Source organism: Toxotes jaculatrix, chromosome 11 (assembly GCF_017976425.1).
Source record: "Toxotes jaculatrix isolate fToxJac2 chromosome 11, fToxJac2.pri, whole genome shotgun sequence".
Lineage (NCBI taxonomy): Eukaryota > Metazoa > Chordata > Actinopteri > Toxotidae > Toxotes > Toxotes jaculatrix.
This window is the reverse complement of record NC_054404.1, coordinates 115,160-133,932: the sequence shown is the minus strand read 5'-3', so window position 1 is coordinate 133,932 and position 18,773 is coordinate 115,160. Positions and strand designations below refer to the sequence as shown.

Sequence of the window (18,773 nt, the reverse complement as noted above, 5' to 3'; positions counted from 1 at the left end):
GGCTCCCGTCCTCAGACTAACACTGCTCCCTCTCTGCAGGAGCATGGGTCAGCAGAATGGACGGAAGCAGGAGGACCTCATGAAAAGTAGCTAAGACACCGTGGACAGGACCAAAGACATGAAAAGACTTCTTGTCCTCTGTCTTTCTCTGTGTGGTCTCTGTTTGACAGAAATATGTTGATGAGTTTAGAGAGAAACCACCACGTGTTGGTGCAGGTATCATGATTTAATCTGCTGAGTTCACAGTGAGTCCGGCTGTAACACGTTGTGTTTCACACATCATCACAGGAAGCTGAGTTCGATCTCACACTGAATCACAGTAAAAGTTGAAGGTAAAGTTTCGATGTGTTGGTTTGTTGATATTTGACTGACTCAGTGGAGAACAAAGTAAAACACAGTAAACCACAACTCTGCAGGACACAACATCACACTGTCCATCAATCTGTTGCCCCAGTGCATCCTGGGAGGGCTGCAGTTACATCATCAGCTGATCATGGTTTCAAATTTCTACTCATTTTACTTTTCAAAATAAGAGTCCTCACACCACGTCTGAAGGACAGGACACCGGTCTGGTCCTCTCAGATTCGGTCCTGTTGTGGATCAGCTGCTGGACCAGAGTCCGGAGCTGCCGCAGCTCCACTCGGATGGCCAGAAGCTCGTGGTTCTGCAGGTCCTGGTTCTGTTGGTCCTTATTTTCCTTGTTGTAGTTGTCCACGTTCTGGACTCTGGAAGAGTAGATCAGGTGTTAGACTGGTCTCCAACAGAAACTGTTTCTCTGGTTCCAGTTTTTCTGTGTGAACCTCAGCACTGGTCAGACTGATCGATCTCACCCTGAACCTGCAACCGTCTCCACATCTCTCTGCAGGACCAGGAACTGGTCCAGAGTCTCCTGCAGGTCACGCAGAAACACACACTTTACTTTCTAAACTTTAAACAACATCATTTTGACTCATGTTCTTTGTCAGACGCACTTTGATACTCGCGGTGATGCGTCCCATCTCGTCATGGTAACGGGGGTTTGTGGCAAAGTCGTCGTCGTAGGCGTCGGCCAGCGGTGCGCAGTGGTTGAAGACGTACTGATCGTCAAAGAAACGGCGGAGGAGGGGCATAGAGTCCTCCACCTGCAGGATGACGGTGGCCTGCTGCATCACAGCATTAGCCTGCGAGTTATCATGAACCCTGACACACATAGATACACACAGATATTTACCTGCATACACACACACACACCAGCACAGAGCAGATTTCTGTGATCTGGGTTCGTCTTCATCATCTCAGACACGTTGTTTCTGTCACTCTTCTTTGGTCCTAAAGAATAAAAGTAAAACCATTTGACCGACTGAACTTCAGGTGTGACCTCTGACCTCTGGAAGGTGTCGGTGAGCAGGGCAATCAGCAGGTTGACACACAGGATGGAGGACGCAGCCAGAAATGTCCCGCACAGCAAAGGAGCCATGATGCTGTCCACCGTCACCATGGCAGCGTACTCGTACTCATCCACCAGAGTGATGCGGTACAGACTGTAGAGCAGGCCGGAGACAGACTGCATGCTGGGAACCGAGGGCAAGCCTGAGGGGAGGGGCTAAGTTTCATTCACACAGAGTAAGAAGAGGAACTGAAATGAAACTGTTAGACACACACACACTCTGACCTCCAAATATGATCCAGAAGCTGCAGGCGTAGGGAACAAAGATCTCAGCGTACAGGAAGAGGAAACGCATCACATCCCCGACAATGCTCCCCAACATGACAATGAATGGACCCATCAACCTGCACACACACACACACACAAACATGTTGCTGTGAACCTTTGTTGTTTTAAAGTCACAGTTTTCATATGAAATCGATCTTTGTCCAAGTCAGAGAGGAGTAACGGTCGCCTGACCTCTGACCCTCTCTGACCTCTGACCTGATCTCTGAGGTCTGACATCCTGACCAGAGATGGAGGAAGGAACACGAGATGTGTTACTGCAGTAAAAGTCCTGCACTGAAAGTGTGTGTGTGTGTGTGTGTGTGTGTGTGTGTACAGGTGTGTGTGTGTGTGTGTGTGTGTGTGTGCGCAGGTGTGTGTGTGTTACCTGAAGGCTCTGACATGTTTCATGAGTCGCAGCCACAGGAAGACGACAGTGACAGAGAACAGACGCAGACTGAGGGTGTGACGATGGACAGATGGACCAATGACATCAGCCACATGGGCGCTGAAGGACGCCATCAGCAGAGAGTACACCAGCCAATCAAAGATGTTCCTGACACACACACACACACACACACAGCAGGTAAGAGTAGTTACAGTACACAGAGCAGACAGAGCGCAGTCAGTCGTTGCGTATCAGACTGAAGCTTTTTGATGCTGTGACATCGTCTCTGTGTCTGTGGACATGCCTTTCTATGGCTCTGAGGACATTTTGTCCAGTCCTCTCACCTTCAAACGCCTGTGTCCAGGTCAGAATCAGGTTTAGGTTCAGGTGATAGTAAGGAGCTAGGCAACGCACTGTGTGTGTGTGTGTGTGTGTGTGTGTGTGTGTGTGTGTGTGTGTGTGTGTGTGTGTGTGTGTGTGTGTGTGTGTGTGTGTTAATACCACAGGTCTCGGCTGTAGCTTCCTCTCGTCCTGTGAATCCGTTTGTTCTGATCCAACAGGAAAACTCTCTCCTGCAGCAGAACACACACATTGCACTGACACAACACACCTGACACACCTGACTCACCTGACACATCTGACTCAGCTGACTCAGCTGACACACCTGACTCTGACCCTTCTGACGTGGTAAATGTTAAATGGGCTGAAGTTGCGTTGCGTCCTCTGTTGCCTCCACGGTGGGAGCAGCTGTGGGAGGAGCTGAGGACCAAACACCTCTAACACCTGAGCCACAGACGCCCAGACTCTGCTGATTCTACAAACACACGTGTGTTTGAGTGTAAACAGAAGTGTTTAACCTGCTGTGTGGCGTACTGCCCCCTCCTGGCCATTCGGCAGCTGTACTGTCAGTGATAATGAAACCTGGTAGAGTCTGAGTATTTAATTTAATTCCTGATGAAAACATCTGTTTTTTTATAGACTCTGAAAAGAGTCTCCTCTTCTATAGGTCCCCAGAGACCCGCAGGTCAAAGTGGACAGTTTGCAGAATGTGATGTGAAACTGTGTTGGTGTGTGTGTGTGTGTTGTTGTTGTGTTGTTGCTGACACTGTTGACCGTGTTGTTGTTATGGTGTTATTGCTTGTTGTTGTGTTTTCGTACCTGAGGCCACATGGGATGTGAGCAGCGCAGGTCGTCATGGAGACGATGCTCCGCCCACAGCTTCCAGAGCCGGAGCTTCCTCTGTGAACGCAGAATGTCCTGCAACTCCCTCAGCACCTCCCCCAGGGTCAACAAGAGCGCCAGGGCCACGAAGAGGACACGCCACCAGTCCTGAGAGACAGGTGAGACAGAGACAGGTGAGGAAGACACGGGTAGAGACAGAGAGACAGGTGAGAGAGAGGCAGACGGGTCACCTGGGGGAGGACATAGCGATCAGGTGAGTCTCGGTGGACGGACACAGAGATGGCAACGGTTGTCCAGAAGACATTGAACAGGAAGTTGAGGATGAGGAGAAGCCACGCCCCCAACCTGACAGACAGACAGAGCAGTGACCGTTCACCCGAGTGATGATGTAAAATGAATCAAACCAATCAGAAAGACTTTACCTGCCATAGAGTTTCCATTTCACCTGGATCAGTTTGAGAAAGACTGGATTCATGATCAGGTCCAGTTTTCCCTCCTGAACTACCACCTCCAGCTGTTAGACACAGGAAGCACACAGGTGAGCGCAGAGTCCCCCCACTGTACACCAGGAAATACAACACGTCCACAGACTCACTGGAGACTTCGGCTCACTGACCACTGCTTCTACAAAACAACAGACAGACAGTTAGAGACAGACAGAGACAGACAGAAACTGACAGAGACAGACAGACAGAGACAGACAGTTAAAGACAGGTCAGTGAGAGGTTGTATTGTCAGTAAAATGGCAGCAAAAGGTTCAGCACTGATACTAACAGTGCCACAGTATTATTACGGGGGGGGGGGGGGGGTGGGGCAGTCAGGTGAGTCTGGGTCTGGGTACAGCAGGTTCAGGTAGTATTACTGGAGTAAACCTGTAGTAGTACTGTGGTACTAACAGTGTTACCTTGCAGGTGCTTCTCAGGTGAGTGTGGTTCTGGATCCGGTTCCAGCAGGTTCAGGTAGTAGTACTGCTGTCTGGTCATTCTGTCAACCACATGGAACTGAGCGAGGGCCAGCCGGGCCTGGACAGAACACGAGTCAGAGTCAGAACGGACCCGGGTCTGTCCAAGTCTCACAGTGTGACCTTAATGAATGTGTCAACATACTGAACAAACAAAAACATTCGGCTTTAACAATGATTTTATTTTGAGCAATCACAGCCCTGTCATCTGTCGCTAGGCAAAACAGTGTTACCACTGGACTCATCCGGCCAATCAGAGCAGTTATACAAAGCTGTCCATCAGAGTCCTTCATCCCTGCCTCTGCCCCGAGCTCCAGCAGGACCCGAGCTGCCTCACTGCGCTCTGGAAACAAACACCGACAGCTCTGTGTCAGTGGTGGTGTCAGTGGTGTGTCAGTGGTGGAGTCAGTGGTGGGGTCAGTGGTGTGTCAGTGGTGGGGTCAGTGGTGTGTCAGTGGTGGAGTCAGTGGTGGGATCAGTGGTGGGGTCAGTGGTGGGGTCAGTAGTGGTGTCAGTGGTGGGGTCAGTAGTGGTGTCAGTGGCAGAGTCAGTGGTGGGGTCAGTGGTGGAGTCAGTGGTGGGATCAGTAGTGGGGTCAGTGGGGGGGTCAGTGGTGGGGTCAGTGGTGTGTCAGTAGTGGGGTCAGTGGTATGCCAGTGGCAGAGTTGGTGGTGGGATCAGTAGTCGGGTCAGTGGGGGGGTCAGTGGCAGAGTCAGTGGTGTGTCAGTGGTGGGGTCAGTGGCGGGGTCAGTAGTGGTGTCAGTGGCGGAGTCAGTGGTGGGATCAGTAGTGGGGTCAGTGGTGTGTCAGTGGTGGGGTCAGTGGTGGGATCAGTAGTGGGGTCAGTAGTGGGGTCAGTGGTGTGTCAGTGGTGGGGTCAGTGGTGTGTCAGTGGTGGGGTCAGTGGTGGGATCAGTAGTGGGGTCAGTGGGGGGGTCAGTAGCGGGGTCAGTGGGGGGGTCAGTGGCAGGGTCAGTGGTGTGTCAGTGGTGGAGTCAGTGGTGGGATCAGTAGTGGGGTCAGTGGGGGGGTCAGTAGCGGGGTCAGTGCGGGGGGTCAGTGGCGGGGTCAGTGGGGGGGTCAGTGGTGGGGTCAGTGGCAGGGTCAGTGGTGTGTCAGTGGTGGGGTCAGTAGTACCCAGGTTGGCGGCAAGCTGCAGTGGTGTTCTGCGTTTGTAGTCGGTGCAGCTGATGGAGGCTCCGGCCTGCAGCAGGAGTCTGATCGAACCCACAGCATCGTTCTTTGCAGCATAATGAAGAGGAGTCTGCTGGTCCAGGAGAGTCTGAGCCTCTGGATCAGCTGAGAACAGCACACACACACACACACACAGAGAGAGATCAGAGGACCAGAGGACCAGAGACCAGCTTGAAAATGGGACTGGACTGACTCTGGGCTCATTCTCTAACCGTCCTGTTGTGCCACCGTGTTCAGCAGCAAAGAAAAACCTGTGATCTTTGTCCAACTTGAAATTTTATGACTTTTCCTAAAGTGACTCCAACATTAGAAAAAGCGAAACATTGGCTTTGTTCATATTTCCATGAAAGCTGCACAACACCGGGGAACAAAGGTTTTCTTAGGATTGGAAATCTAAAGCTGTTATTTTAGGGGTTCAGTGAAGGTGAATCCTGCAGGAGGATTCCCCACCGACCGTTCTGGTCCAGCAGGAACCGGACCATGTCCTGGTAGTCCAGAGCCGAGGCCACGTGCAGCGCTGTGACTCCAAAATGATCTGGGCGGAGGAGATCTGAACCCCGGTCCAGGAAGAACCGCATCACGTCAACACTCCATGCCCTGGAGATCTGCACACACACACAGACACACACAGCTTTATACACACAAATCAAACTGTTTTTATCACTGTTTTTACACCTGAAGGCTACAGCTGTCCTTCATGTTGTGTGTTCAGTGTTTGTTCTGCTGCGTGTTGTAAACAAGTGACGCTGAACAACAAAGACAAATAAAACCTGTGTGTTGACCTCGTGCAGGACGGTTTGTCCATATCTGTCTGAGCTGTTTGGATCGGCTCCGTCTGAGATCAGGTCATCCAGGAACCCCAGGTCCAGCTGGACACACACACACACACAGATCCACACACAGATCCACAGAGACATAGACACACAAAGACACACAAACACATACAGGCACAGAAACACAAACACACAAGGATACACAAGCATGAGCAAACAAGTCCTGTAAGGCAGAGACGCAAACCCAACATCCGTGTCCCGTGACTGTTACATGTCCTGGGCATGTTGAACAGCTTGTGAGGTTTTATGTTGACACTGTTATGTTAGTGGGAGAGTGTGATTAGGTTGTGGTCTGATAAAGTGCTGTGGGGTCTGACTCTGAAAGCCCTGAAACAGACGCAGGTGAACAGAGCCCAGTTCTACTCCAGGTGTCTACCTGTTAAAGGTGTTTCCTCTGTTTTCTGTTTTCTGAACCTGCTCTGTGTGAGATGTGAAGGCAGAGAAACTTGTGTTATGATTTGGAGAGTTACCTGGTCAGCGTTACCTGGTCAGAGTCCTGGTCCGTAGCGGCAAGGTGTCTGAAGTGATCCAGAAGTCTTTTGTTCAGTTCCTGGTTTTTATTTGTTGTGTCGGTTTCGTCTCCCTGCTCTTCATCACCTTCATCATCCTCAGCCAGACCTCTGTACCTGGTCTCCGGCTCAACTCCTGAACGTCAGTCACATCGTTACAGCTTCAGCAGACCCAGATTTGCTGAGTGGACTGATGAAGACCACCTGTTCTCACCTGTCAGTTTTCTTCCTCTCTGCATCCAGCGTCCACAGGAGTACGATGCCCACCGAGCTGCAGCCTTCACTGCTGCTGACACTGAGGACCTGGACCCCTGAGGACACTCTGAGGCCTGAAGACAAACAGAGACCCAAGGACATCAGCAGACCAGTAAATCAGAGAAACCAGTGTGACGGTCACGTTTTACAGGACATATGATGATCTGTTGCATTGTGTTTGTTTTATCCTACAGGGTGGGGCGGACAGCCGGGTGGAGTTTATTGTGTCAGTGCTGCATTTCTTTTTCTTCAGCTTTACTATACTTTTCTTCTTTGGTTTACAAACGAGTTCAGGAGTGACGCTCCACTGGACGGGGACCAGCAGACTGCAGGTGGACCCAGCTCTGGTTCTGACCCACACTCACCTGGATTGTGTCAGTGCTCCCCATCACCTCCAGCTCCAGTCCAGGATTCTGCAGGCCTGTCAGACCCGCCCTGATACCCCTCTTCATCCTGGTTTTCTTGACGCCCTGACGACACTGATGGATCTTCCTGACACCCGTAGGACCTGCCAGAACTGTTTCCAGAGTGTGTCCAGTGTCTCCTGTCCTTGATCCCGAATGAAGGACAAAAATCAGCCAAAAATGTCTCTGATCGGGATCTGTCTGAGTCCTCACCTCATCGTTCTGAAGAATTGAACTGATCTGTCTTCAGCTTGTGGTTTTCAGTTTAATCTGTAGAAAACAGGCTCATAAAGTCAGCTGATGGTGACGTTTATCAGCTGTAGGTCAAAGGTTTACACTTCGTCTTATCACTGGCTGGAGGGTCCAGGTCCAGGTCCAGGATATTGTCTCAGTTGTACACATAGAAATACCATGAATCATATACAAGAACCATAAATAAAGTTTACAACTAAAAAAAATTTTAATTATTTTTACATTTTTTTTTCATCCTTTACGTGTTAAAGAGAAAAGTTTGACGCTTCATCCTGCATTACTATGGTCAGAGACACATGAGGAACTTTATCAGAGAGGTCGTAGGATTTATTACAGAGACTCAAAGATTCTTCATCATCACCTCAAAGGGTTAAAGCATGAACATCTGTATAAACTCCAGGTGTGCGACAGGTGTGTTAGAACAGCTCATAAGAGAATCACCAGAACATTATTTATTATTTGTTCATCATTTCCTGTTTGTTGTTTACTGCCTCAGCTGCTGCTCATCGATCCAAACGCTACTATTTCATCGAACAGTTTCACTGTGAGAAAATCAAACACGATCCGTGTTTTTCAGTTTGAGTTCATCAGAGCTTTGGCTTCATCACTCAGACTGACAGCCGAGGAAACAGGAAACAGACTGGGACCAGTGACGCTTTGATCATGTGATTAACCTCTCGCACTTCAGGACTCATGAAATATCTGATCTTATATTTCTGACAGAAAACAGAAGCTGATCTGAGGTCAGTTTATTTTCTTTGTGCAGAAGAATAAAAGCACAACCATCCAGATCTAAGCAGCGGTGTGTGTGTGTGTGTGTCTGTGTGTCTGTGTGTGTCTGTTCTGAGTGTGTGTTTATCCAAACCAGTGGTTTCCCATACACTCCCTGTTCCAGGAGACTCCACAGAGCCAGCACCACTCCGCTCTGCACAGAGGACATAGCATGTGCATGCAGCCGCCTGCAGGGGGAGACAACGACACGCGTTTCATTTCCAACAGCTCGTATCCATCTCAACATCATGTCTCATGTTGTTGGACAGTAATTTGTCTGCCTGGTGCTGTGTTGGGGTCAGGGCTTCAGAACAAACAGAGACAGAGGCCCCCGTGTGCTCAGGTGAGACCTGACAGCACCTGAACACGAGGCAGGTAGATCTGTGAAGAGCAGCATCATGTTTGTGTTCCTGGAGTTGCATTTCAGTTTGTGTTCTCTACTCCGCTGAAAAACCCAGATCAGTTCTGGTTTTCTGAACACAGCAGATGAGAACCCTAAACTGGTTCATCTGGAGCAGACCAGTCAGTTATTTACCGTTTCTCTCCACAGGAACTGAACACTGGGGGCAGCGTTTCGTCGACTCCTGAATGAGGAGGAAAGACGCTTGATCCCACCTCCCTCTGAGAGATGCCTCCTCCTCCACCAGAAAACCCTGAGGAGAAGAAGAGAGTGAAGGAGAGAAGGTAAGAGGGGAGAATGGTGGAGACAGTGATATATTTTGTCTTGCAGTGTCCAGCAGGGGGCGGCAGAGATCGAGACTACTATTCAGGTCTGACACGGAAAAGGAAGGACCAGTGTTTGGACAAAGACTGAAAGACTGTCTCAGCATCTGTCCCAACACCCACACAAGGTCTTGAGCTGTGTGGATTCTTGTGCTGCCAGGTGGTGGACAGGTGTGTCCCTAAAACAGCAACAGTTACACTGAAACAGGTCAGAGTCTCTGACAGGTGTCAGGTGTCGTGTTCCAACACAGGAACACGAAGCATCAGACGACTGATCCCGTTATTTTCAGGGTTTTCCAACAGAAGACGTTTAACAAATGAAGGTTTCTGAGCTGAGCTGAACGATGAGGCAGCAAAGTCTGGATCTTCATCTTCATCACCACCACCATCATCATCACCATCATCATCATCACCATCATCATCACCACCACCATCATCACCACCATCATCATCACCACCATCATCATCATCACCACCACCATCATCACCACCATCATCATCACCATCATCATCACGATCATCATCACCACCATCATCATCACCATCATCATCACCACCATCATCATCATCACCGTCATCACCACCATCATCATCACCATCATCACCACTATCATCATCATCATAACCATCATCACCACTATCATCATCATCATAACCATCATCACCACCACCATCATCATCACCACCATCATCATCACCACCATCATCATCATCACCATCATCATCATCACCACCACCATCATCACCACCATCATCATCACCATCATCATCACGATCATCATCATCATCATCACCACCATCATCATCATCACCGTCATCACCACCATCATCATCACCATCATCACCACTATCATCATCATCATAACCATCATCACCACTATCATCATCATCATCACCATCATCACCACCACCATCATCACATCATCATCACCACCATCATCATCACCATCATCATCACCACCATCATCATCATCACCATCATCATCATCATGATCATCATCATCACCATCATCACCGCCACCATCATCACCACCACCATCATCACCATCATCATCACCGCCACCATCATCATCACCGCCACCATCATCATCACCATCATCACCAAAATCATCACCACCATCATCATCACCGTCATCATCACCATCATCACCATCATCATCATCATCATCACCATAATCATCATCATCACCATCATCACCATCATCATCATCATCATCACCATCACCATCACCATCACCAAAAGCAGTCAAATGTATTTAATTGGCCGGCTCACCTGTGAGGCTTCACCTGTGGGTGGGTGTGGCTGTGTTTGACACGCCCCTTCATGATAGCCCTCCCTGCAGTCTCTACAGAAAACGAAGCCACAGCCCACCTGTCTGTCACACTCCACCCTCCTGCTGCCGTCAGGTGGGAGAAGCCCCGCCCCACAGCCAGGTGACGGACACATCAATCCTCCAATCATCTGCAGGCACTCCTCTGCCCCGTACCGCAGGTACCGTCCATACTGAGAGACAGAGCGAGCCCAGGCATGTCAGGATGAATTCTGGGTAAAGTGTGAGTAAAGTGACATGGAAGCAGACGGACTCACCTGATCCTCTCCAAGAACCCTGAAATGATGCGGCTCTTTAATCAGAGAGTCGACGCAGCCGGCTGCAGACACACATACACACACACACACACAGACAACATGATTTCACTGTATCTGCCACATGATGGAGGCATGTGATGTTGAAGACGGCTAAAACTGGACGACGACGATCTTATCACAAAGCAGCGTCCAATCAGAGAGCAGATGGTTCTGCAGCCTTCGTCGCCGCTGCAGATCCTGTTTTCAAGATGGATGACGTGGCGGGCTCTTCTGTGACCCAGGATCATCCAATAAAACTCATCCTGTCCGGAACACATAAACATCTGCATCTGATTGGATGCTGCCTTGTGATCGCATTGTCACTGTCCAATCAGACGGCGTGACGAGTTTTCCGCACGCTCTCAGTCAAAGTGACGGACACTTACCGGCGCAGGGCAGAGAGTATCCAATCACAGCGTGATGGACAAACTGTCGCTCGCTCAGCCGAGACTGACAGTACCGACGGAAACAGTCCACACAGATCACATGACGTTCCAAACACTGGAAGACCAGGACCACATCCCTGAGACAGGATGGACAATTAGAGACAGAGAATCAGGCAGTGTTAGATGTGGTCTCAGTACACACACACACACAGAAACACACACAGACACATACACAGACACAGACACACACACACACAGACACACACACAGACACACAGACACACACACAGACACACACACACACAGACACACACACAGACACACACACACACACACACACAGACACACACACACACAGACACACACAGACACACACACAGACACACGCACAGGCACACACACACACACACACACTGACAGACGTCCTGTCTCCACACTGCCACTGTGTGTGTGTTACATGACGTCGGTGCAGGCGATGCAGGGCACACCCCTGGTGTTGGTCATGATGAGGTCGAGGGCCACAGAGAGGTCGTCATCTGATGTTGGATGGGACGCACACTTCATGAAGAATTCCTGTACACACACACACACACACATATACACACACACAGAACAGAGGGTGAAGGCTAAAGCTAACAGCTGTATGATTACTAGTGAATCTGATTAGTTTGATGAATCATTGATTCATTATTTGGATGGTCAGATCTGATTCCTTTCCTCCTCTCTCTCTCCCACTTACTGCTTCGTTGCCCTGACAACCGTCTGATTGACATACACCATGGATACGACCTGGGAGGAGGACGTCATCCCAACAGGAAGGATCCTGAGACACAGAGACAACTCTTGATGCTGTCACCTTCATCATCAGCTGCTGAGTAACGTGTGTGTGTGTGTGTGTCTGTGTGTGTGTGTGCGTGTGTGTGTGTGTGTGTCTGTGTGTGCAAGCCAAGCTGCATCACAACAACACCACCCATCTCCTGCTGCCTAAAACATCACGGCAAACCCTACTGTCCATCCAAAGGGATCACAACATGGAGTATTGGTGCAGCCTGAAGCTTCAGGGAAAGCTGGCTGGACTGGCCTGTGCTGACCACTCTGTATCACACACCATATACAGCAATGCTGCCATCAGTGATGAGATCCTCATTTTCTGTGTGAAGGCTCGTCTGCAGGTTCTTCCAACAAAATACAACCTGTCTCTGTGGTTCCCCTCTGCCCACTCCCCCTTCTGTATAATGCATGAAACCCCTCAACACCTGGAGTCAGTAGCCCACATTCTCAACAGCTGCCCATCCTACAAAGGACTGTACATATCCAGACATGACAGACTGGTGGACATCATCGCTGCCCAGATCCCCCGTGCTCCTCTGGAGCAGCTTTATAAACACACCCCTGTCAATGCGCATTGGTTTAATCTGTCCATAACCCATTTTTCAGGAATAGCTAACACACCAGATATCATATGTTTATCACATGAGAAGAAAACAGTCAGACTTTTTGAAATAGCCTGCGCCTTTGACCTGTTCATGGAGGAATCCTACTGTACAAAAAAACTAAAATACCAACCTTTAATATCTGCTATTGTGAACTGTGGCTATAAATGTTTACTGATTGTGCTTGTGTTTGGCAGTTTAGGCCACGTGCATAGGCTGGTGGTCAGTGGACTTAACATCAGTGGACTGAGTAAGAGAAGGTCCAGACAGCTGGCCAGATACTGCTCCCTATCAGCAGTCATAGGGAGCATGTTTATCTGGAAAAAAAGATGCTTCCTGTTTCCTTGAAGTAACATTCTGATAGCATAAGTTCTGTTGGTCAAAGTATTAGTTGGATCTTTCAGCAAATTTGGTTCCTAATGATATTACCTTGTAATGTGGAATCAAATAAAGTATATGTCTGTGGTGCCGACACACACACTGCAGCAAACTAACACGTCCATCAGTCTAATGTGAGTGTGTGGAAAAGCATAATAGGACGCCAGTGGGACGACATGGACGTCCCCCATCCTAATGACATCACTGATCAGCATCATGTTACCTGTTGTTTCCTGAAACTGATCAGGATGACGTTACCACTGAAGTGAGGCTGGAGACCGCGGCACGGCGCCCCCTGTCTGTCACGTATGAAGTGACTTCCTGCTGCTCAGGTTCTCACCCTGCTGAGTGTCAGCGTCGTCTGTTTGCAGGTTCTGCAGCGAACGCGCAGTTTTCCCGGCTGAACCGAGCTGCAGCTCTTACAGTACACAAAGAAAGTACTGCAGGTACGCACACCTGTACACACAGGTACACACAGTCAGAGCACTGTGACCAACACAAACCACTCACAGAGAAATACTGCAGGAGCGCCGCCGTCCACACCTGCAGCCTGCGCCTCCTCTCCTGCCTCCTCTGCTCCCCTGCCATCCTCTCCCCCCTCGCTCCCTGTCAGGATCACAGCCAGGCCAGCGGAGGTGGAGGGGAGGCGCGAGGAGCTGAGGTTCAGCCTCGTTAGACTGTTCTGCTCTCGGCCCTGAGACAAATGCTCCTGCAAGACGAGCATCCGGGACGAGGAGGATCCTGACGGAGGCAGGACCACGTGGACGGTACTCTGCTCCGGGACGTCACAGCCCTGTGAGCAGGAGAGAAGAGGAGGAGTTATCAGGAGAAGGTCAGGAACCCTCCATCCTTCCCTCTCTGCTTTGCGCTCCCACTGTCTCCACTCCACCAATCAATCAAACTACGGACGACAGGACACTCAGACGGAACTCACGCGCACTCTGACCCTTGACCTCACCTGTAGCGTGGCTGTGCTCTGCAGCTCCCTGCCGGCGAACAGCACCCTGAGCCGCTCAGGCCGGACTCCCTGCTGACTCCCCACCACCTCCTTCAGCTCGGCCACACTCGCCTCCTCCTGCAGCTCCACGGCCACACCTGGCCCCAGGTTGTACCTCACAAACACTGAGGAGACACACAGGTGACAGGTGAGGTGTCAGACTAAACTTCAGACAGGTACTTTGTTTACAACACTTCTCTGTACTCGCAGGTACATGCTAACCCCTAACCCTGCGTCAGTAGTTTTACTGTAGTAAATGATGATGAGTAAATGAGTCCCTGAGCAGAACCTCCGCAGAACAGCACAGAACAGAACTCACCGATCATCCGTCACTTCGTCCTTCACCCTCCTCGTGTGTGTTTACAGTCTGCGTGCCGCGGTGCACCCTGGGTACTGTAGTCCAGATGAGAGAACACCAACGTTTTCAACGTCACTCTATAGAACTACAACGCCGACACGCAAGAATGACGTCACGGAGCGACACCGGAAGTGGATGTATTTATGAATTTTAATAAACTTGTTTTTTTCGTTGCAGCTGAAATAGCGGAACGTTCCCGGGTCCACGTGGACATTAAAGTCCCGGCAGCGTCTCCGGTTCGCGCCTCCAGATGACGGACAGTCCGGACAGCAGCGTCCTGCAGCAGACACACGGCACCGGGACCGGGACCGGAATCGGTCCGACGGTGAGAGGAACCGGCTCTTACGTTCAGTGCATCTGCAGCGCGAGCGTTTATACAGTTTACACGTCACACACACACTGGTCATCTGCGCTGCGTCCGCGTTACTGTCGTGATGATGATGATGGTGACAGCAGTGTGTCGCTGTTACCGTCACGTGTCATCACAGGTGGAGGAAGTCCTCAGCTGCTGCTCTGTTCAGTAGCACCGAGGAACAATCCGTCACGTGCTTCATCATCTCTGAGGCTTTAACGTGGGAACATGTTGCAGCTGTTCCAGATGTTGCAGCTGTAGCTGGAACACGTTCCTCAGTTTCTGGATTCGACTCCTCAGCGTCACATTTGGTAAAATCTTGGTCAGTAAAGCGTCAGATCAGTGAGGTGCAGTGAAATCATGTGGAGCACAGGTAAAGTAACGTAAAGCGTCATGTCTTCATCTTCCGCTGACCGGTCCAGGCCCGGTCCACAGTGCACCGAAGTCCTACGGCACCTCCCACAGGTGGTGAGCCCATGGGAGGTGGTGCCGCCTGGAGTGGGGTTCAAACCCACGACCCTGAGAGATTGAGTCTCATGCTTTGCCAACTGAGCTGAGCGGGCGGCAGTAACATGAAGTGGAGAGAGTGAAGTACAGGTACAGAGCATCGATGACTCAGGATCAATAAGGTCATTATGAGCATCCAGGTCGTTCAGTGACCGATGATCAGTTCAGAGCTGAGATTTTTACTCTGTGCCTCTGTCCTGTTGTGCAGTGTGGCACTGTAGCCTATGGGGGGCACTGCAGCTCAAACAGCATCAGAAAGTCTCCCTGAGTTTATTTCATCTTTCAGCTGTTTCCTTCTCAGAGAAGAAGGTAAATAAGGACACGTCCAGGCGTGACGGACTTTGAAGGTCAACAGGTGAGAAGCAAACATTTAGTCCTGTGGTTCTCATCCAGGGGAGTCGTGGGATCATTCCTGCTCTGAGGTGTGATTCACCTCAGAGCAGGTTTTAGTGAGCCAAAGTGTGTGTGTGCAAACTTTTCCTCGTTGGTGCTTCGTGCCTCAGAAAACGAAAAGGTGCCAGCTGTTAAAACTGAACACAACTAAACAAAGCTGCCATCACAAACAAAGCATTATTTATTATTTATTTACATTATTTATCAGATCCATGACAATAATCACTCAGAATCTGTGGCCTCAGACTCAGAGATGATCGTCATCATCATCAGCCACAGTACCTGCTGAAGGTCACGGTCCATTGAAGGGGTGCAGTTCTGAGGGCCGCACGCTGGACACTGTCCTCCCCTGTCCTCCCCTGTCCTTCCCTGTCCTCCCTTGTCCTCCCTTGTCCTCCCCTGTCCACAAAAACCACTAACAGAATAAGTCTACATGTGCTTTGTGGATTAGAGAAGGTCTATGACCAGATCCTGTGGGAATTCCAAAAACACACGTGCACATCAGGTGAACTGGCTACATTGGCCCCAGGTGTGAATGTGTGCTTGTGGGATTGTCTGTCTTTGTGTGTCAGTCCTGTGATGGACAGGTCCAGGGGGAACCCCGCCTCATGCCCGTAGTCAGCTGGGATAGGATGGACACAGTAAGCCTCGCTCCCGTCAGCAGCAGAACATGTTTGATAAAGTGTGAAAGGTTCTAGCTTTCTATGAAGAAACACACAGTTGTTTATCAGAGAACACGCCCCCCCCCCGCAGGTGGTGAAGGTGGAGTCAGGTGTGTCGGCTTTCTCACCATCACACATCGCTGAGCTTCATTTCCTGCGTTCGAGGGTTCGAGAGATGGAGAGAGAGAAAGCAGAGCTCTTGGCTGAGAACCAGAGGCTGAAGAACATGCTGGTCCACGGTGAGTCACACATCACTGTCACCTGGTCAGTCCGTTCACAGGCAACCAATCAGATTCAGGTGGGAGGTCACAGACACATCCTGTCGGTCAGTTCCGTTTTAAATTTATGACTCTGACTACATTTCCCAGAGATCCCTGGGCTCATGTCCACTATGTGGCAGATGTTGGGCCAGGCCAGTCACCACTCAGTCTCCATGGCAACAGGTGGGACAGACAGCTACGCTCCTTATCACCACCACACAGAGACCAATCAGGACGGAGACTTCAGCCCTCAGGTCCAGGTCCAGCAGCTGCAGGAGGAGCTGAACGGGAATCTGTCCTGGGGTCCACTGGGCTCCGAGGACGAGGAGGTGCAAGGAGGAGCCGACCTGGGCCTGGGGAGTCACATGGGGGAGGAGGCGCCGCTCTGCAGCCAGACCGACATGGAGGAGCTGAGGAGGAGCTGCTCTGAGAGCCAGTGTGCCGCTGGAGATGCAACCGGACAGGTGAGACCTCCGATCCGGATTACACAGAACCTGATCCTGTTTAAGTCCATTTATTTAAAGGAACAAGCTGAAATCTACATCAGAGCCAGAGAAATGCATGAAGAGGGAACAGTGAGGTGGCGTCTGACAGGTGAGGGGGCGTCTGACAGGTAAGGGGGCATCTGACAGGTGAGGGGGCGTCTGGCAGGTGAGGGGGCATCTGACAGGTGAGGTGAACGCAGTTGAACAGCAGTGAGGTGTTTTCTCTCTGCAGTTTGAACCGTTTGTAGACGAAACGGTGAAACGAGTCAACGTGAGCTGATAACAGCTGCTGCTAACGTCTTTACACTGGATCTGATCTGGATTAAACTGGATCTGATTTGGATTAAACTGGATCTGATCTGGTTTACACCATCATATGCGTGTCATTTACCTTGTCCTGTCCAGGTGAGCCAGGTGGAGGTGTATCCAGGATCTGGTGTGCTGTGCGATGTGCGGTCGTGGCAGGCAGCCAATCAGGCACAGTCTCCCACAGCAATGGTGCGGATGCTGCTGCTGGGCGTGTTTGATATGAACACGCTGATGAACAGTAACCTGAGAGGTGGGCGGAGCCGCCGGCCTGCCTTCCACCCACAACGGAGTGCGCTCGACCCCCACAAGATCAACGCCATCTTCAGTAGGTTGAGACATTGACAGACTGTCCCTTTAATCTGCCGTCTCTCTGACAGTGTCCCTCTCTTTCTCAGACGCCATCTTGGCTCGGTTTCCTCTCGCCAAGAAAGGAGTCATTGGCTCTGGCATCAACTCCAAACTCTCTGAGATCCGTTTCCGCTCCCGCAGAGCCAATCGAGATCCCCGGTTCCTCTGACGGACAGCTGGACGGCCCCGCCTACCTCAACAAAAACAACATGGATCGTCCAATTAGAATGCAGCGGTGTGGAGCTGCTACACCAATGGGCGGTGCTGGTTCAGGTTCAGGTCTGGTTCTGATGTCACTGAGTCAGCAGCTCTGTTGCTATAGCGACCTGTTGGAGAGCTGTGCGTTGCCGTGACAGTGCAGTGACCTCTCTGTCTGTCTGTCTGTCTATCAGACTAAAGGATGAAGGAGGACACATGGTGACAGACAGAGAGGTCTGTCTGTCACCATGTGTCCTCCTTCATCTTAGATAGAAGCTGCTGATCTCCATTGTGGTCTACTGTGTCTTGGACAGAGGAACAGAGGGACAGGAGGTCAGAGGGACAGAGGGACAGGAGGTCAGAGGGGCAGAGGGACAGAGGGACAGGAGGTCAGAGGGACAGAGAGACAGAGGGACAGACTGGTGCTGGTGTCGTGTGTCAGACATGTTTGTGTTTCTCTGTAAATCTAAATTTCGTCATATTACTATGATGAGAATAAACAACTTCTTAAAGATACAAAAGTTCACATCCTCCTTTCCTTCCCTCCTTTCCTTCCATCCCTCCTTTTCTTCTTTCCTTCCTCCTCTCACAGCTTCACACCTCCTCCAACAATGACATCACTCTCTCAGCTTCATTCCATTATAAACGAGGTGTGTGTGTGTGTCTGTGTGTCTGTGTGTGCTGGAATGTAAAATGTGTAACCGTCCATTCAGAAACCCCATTTGAATGTGAATCAGCTGTCGCTGGGCGGAAAACACCCCACAAAAGAGACTTTCCTCACTTTGACAATTTGCTTAAAGCCCCCCCCCCCCCCCCCCCCCCCCCCCACACACACACACACCCTCTCTGAACCCCCCACCCCTCCCGGCCTGGACTTCCTGAAACAAGGCGTCCTCCTTGATGAAGACAATCTGCTA

At 50.6% G+C, this 18,773-nt stretch overlaps 3 protein-coding genes across 5 annotated transcripts; 1 reads left to right on the top strand and 2 right to left on the bottom strand.

Moving 5' to 3' along the window:
- Window positions 1-236: 236 nt before the first annotated feature.
- On the bottom strand, window positions 237-7,742 carry LOC121189829 (transient receptor potential channel pyrexia). The gene is made up of 19 exons (XM_041050297.1): window positions 7,379-7,742; window positions 6,973-7,087; window positions 6,734-6,894; window positions 6,199-6,285; window positions 5,871-6,021; window positions 5,360-5,521; window positions 4,455-4,564; window positions 4,165-4,282; window positions 3,856-3,884; window positions 3,683-3,774; window positions 3,491-3,605; window positions 3,237-3,407; window positions 2,580-2,650; window positions 2,079-2,246; window positions 1,652-1,770; window positions 1,365-1,569; window positions 972-1,179; window positions 831-889; window positions 237-725 (listed from the first exon to the last, which is right to left on the bottom strand). The coding sequence occupies exons 1-19, from the start codon at window positions 7,463-7,465 to the stop codon at window positions 539-541; spliced, it is 2,415 nt and encodes an 804-aa protein (XP_040906231.1). The 5' UTR covers window positions 7,466-7,742; the 3' UTR covers window positions 237-538.
- A 140-nt stretch (window positions 7,743-7,882) lies between these two features.
- On the bottom strand, window positions 7,883-14,536 carry prkn (parkin RBR E3 ubiquitin protein ligase). The gene is made up of 11 exons (XM_041050293.1): window positions 14,304-14,536; window positions 13,946-14,109; window positions 13,531-13,780; window positions 13,328-13,443; window positions 11,916-11,999; window positions 11,634-11,749; window positions 11,177-11,313; window positions 10,752-10,813; window positions 10,437-10,667; window positions 8,976-9,093; window positions 7,883-8,628 (listed from the first exon to the last, which is right to left on the bottom strand). The coding sequence occupies exons 1-11, from the start codon at window positions 14,308-14,310 to the stop codon at window positions 8,525-8,527; spliced, it is 1,389 nt and encodes a 462-aa protein (XP_040906227.1). The 5' UTR covers window positions 14,311-14,536; the 3' UTR covers window positions 7,883-8,524.
- On the top strand, window positions 14,493-18,322 carry LOC121189827. 3 transcript variants are annotated; one of them, XM_041050295.1, is made up of 5 exons: window positions 14,493-14,667; window positions 16,348-16,495; window positions 16,625-16,980; window positions 17,407-17,635; window positions 17,706-18,322. In XM_041050295.1, the coding sequence occupies exons 1-5, from the start codon at window positions 14,593-14,595 to the stop codon at window positions 17,825-17,827; spliced, it is 930 nt and encodes a 309-aa protein (XP_040906229.1). In that variant the 5' UTR covers window positions 14,493-14,592; the 3' UTR covers window positions 17,828-18,322. The 3 variants fall into 3 exon arrangements, with proteins under 3 accessions (XP_040906229.1, XP_040906228.1, XP_040906230.1); XM_041050294.1 differs by having other exon boundaries at window positions 17,688-18,322; XM_041050296.1 differs by lacking the exon at window positions 14,493-14,667 and adding an exon at window positions 14,727-16,235 and having other exon boundaries at window positions 17,688-18,322.
- The last annotated feature ends 451 nt before the right edge of the window (window positions 18,323-18,773 follow it).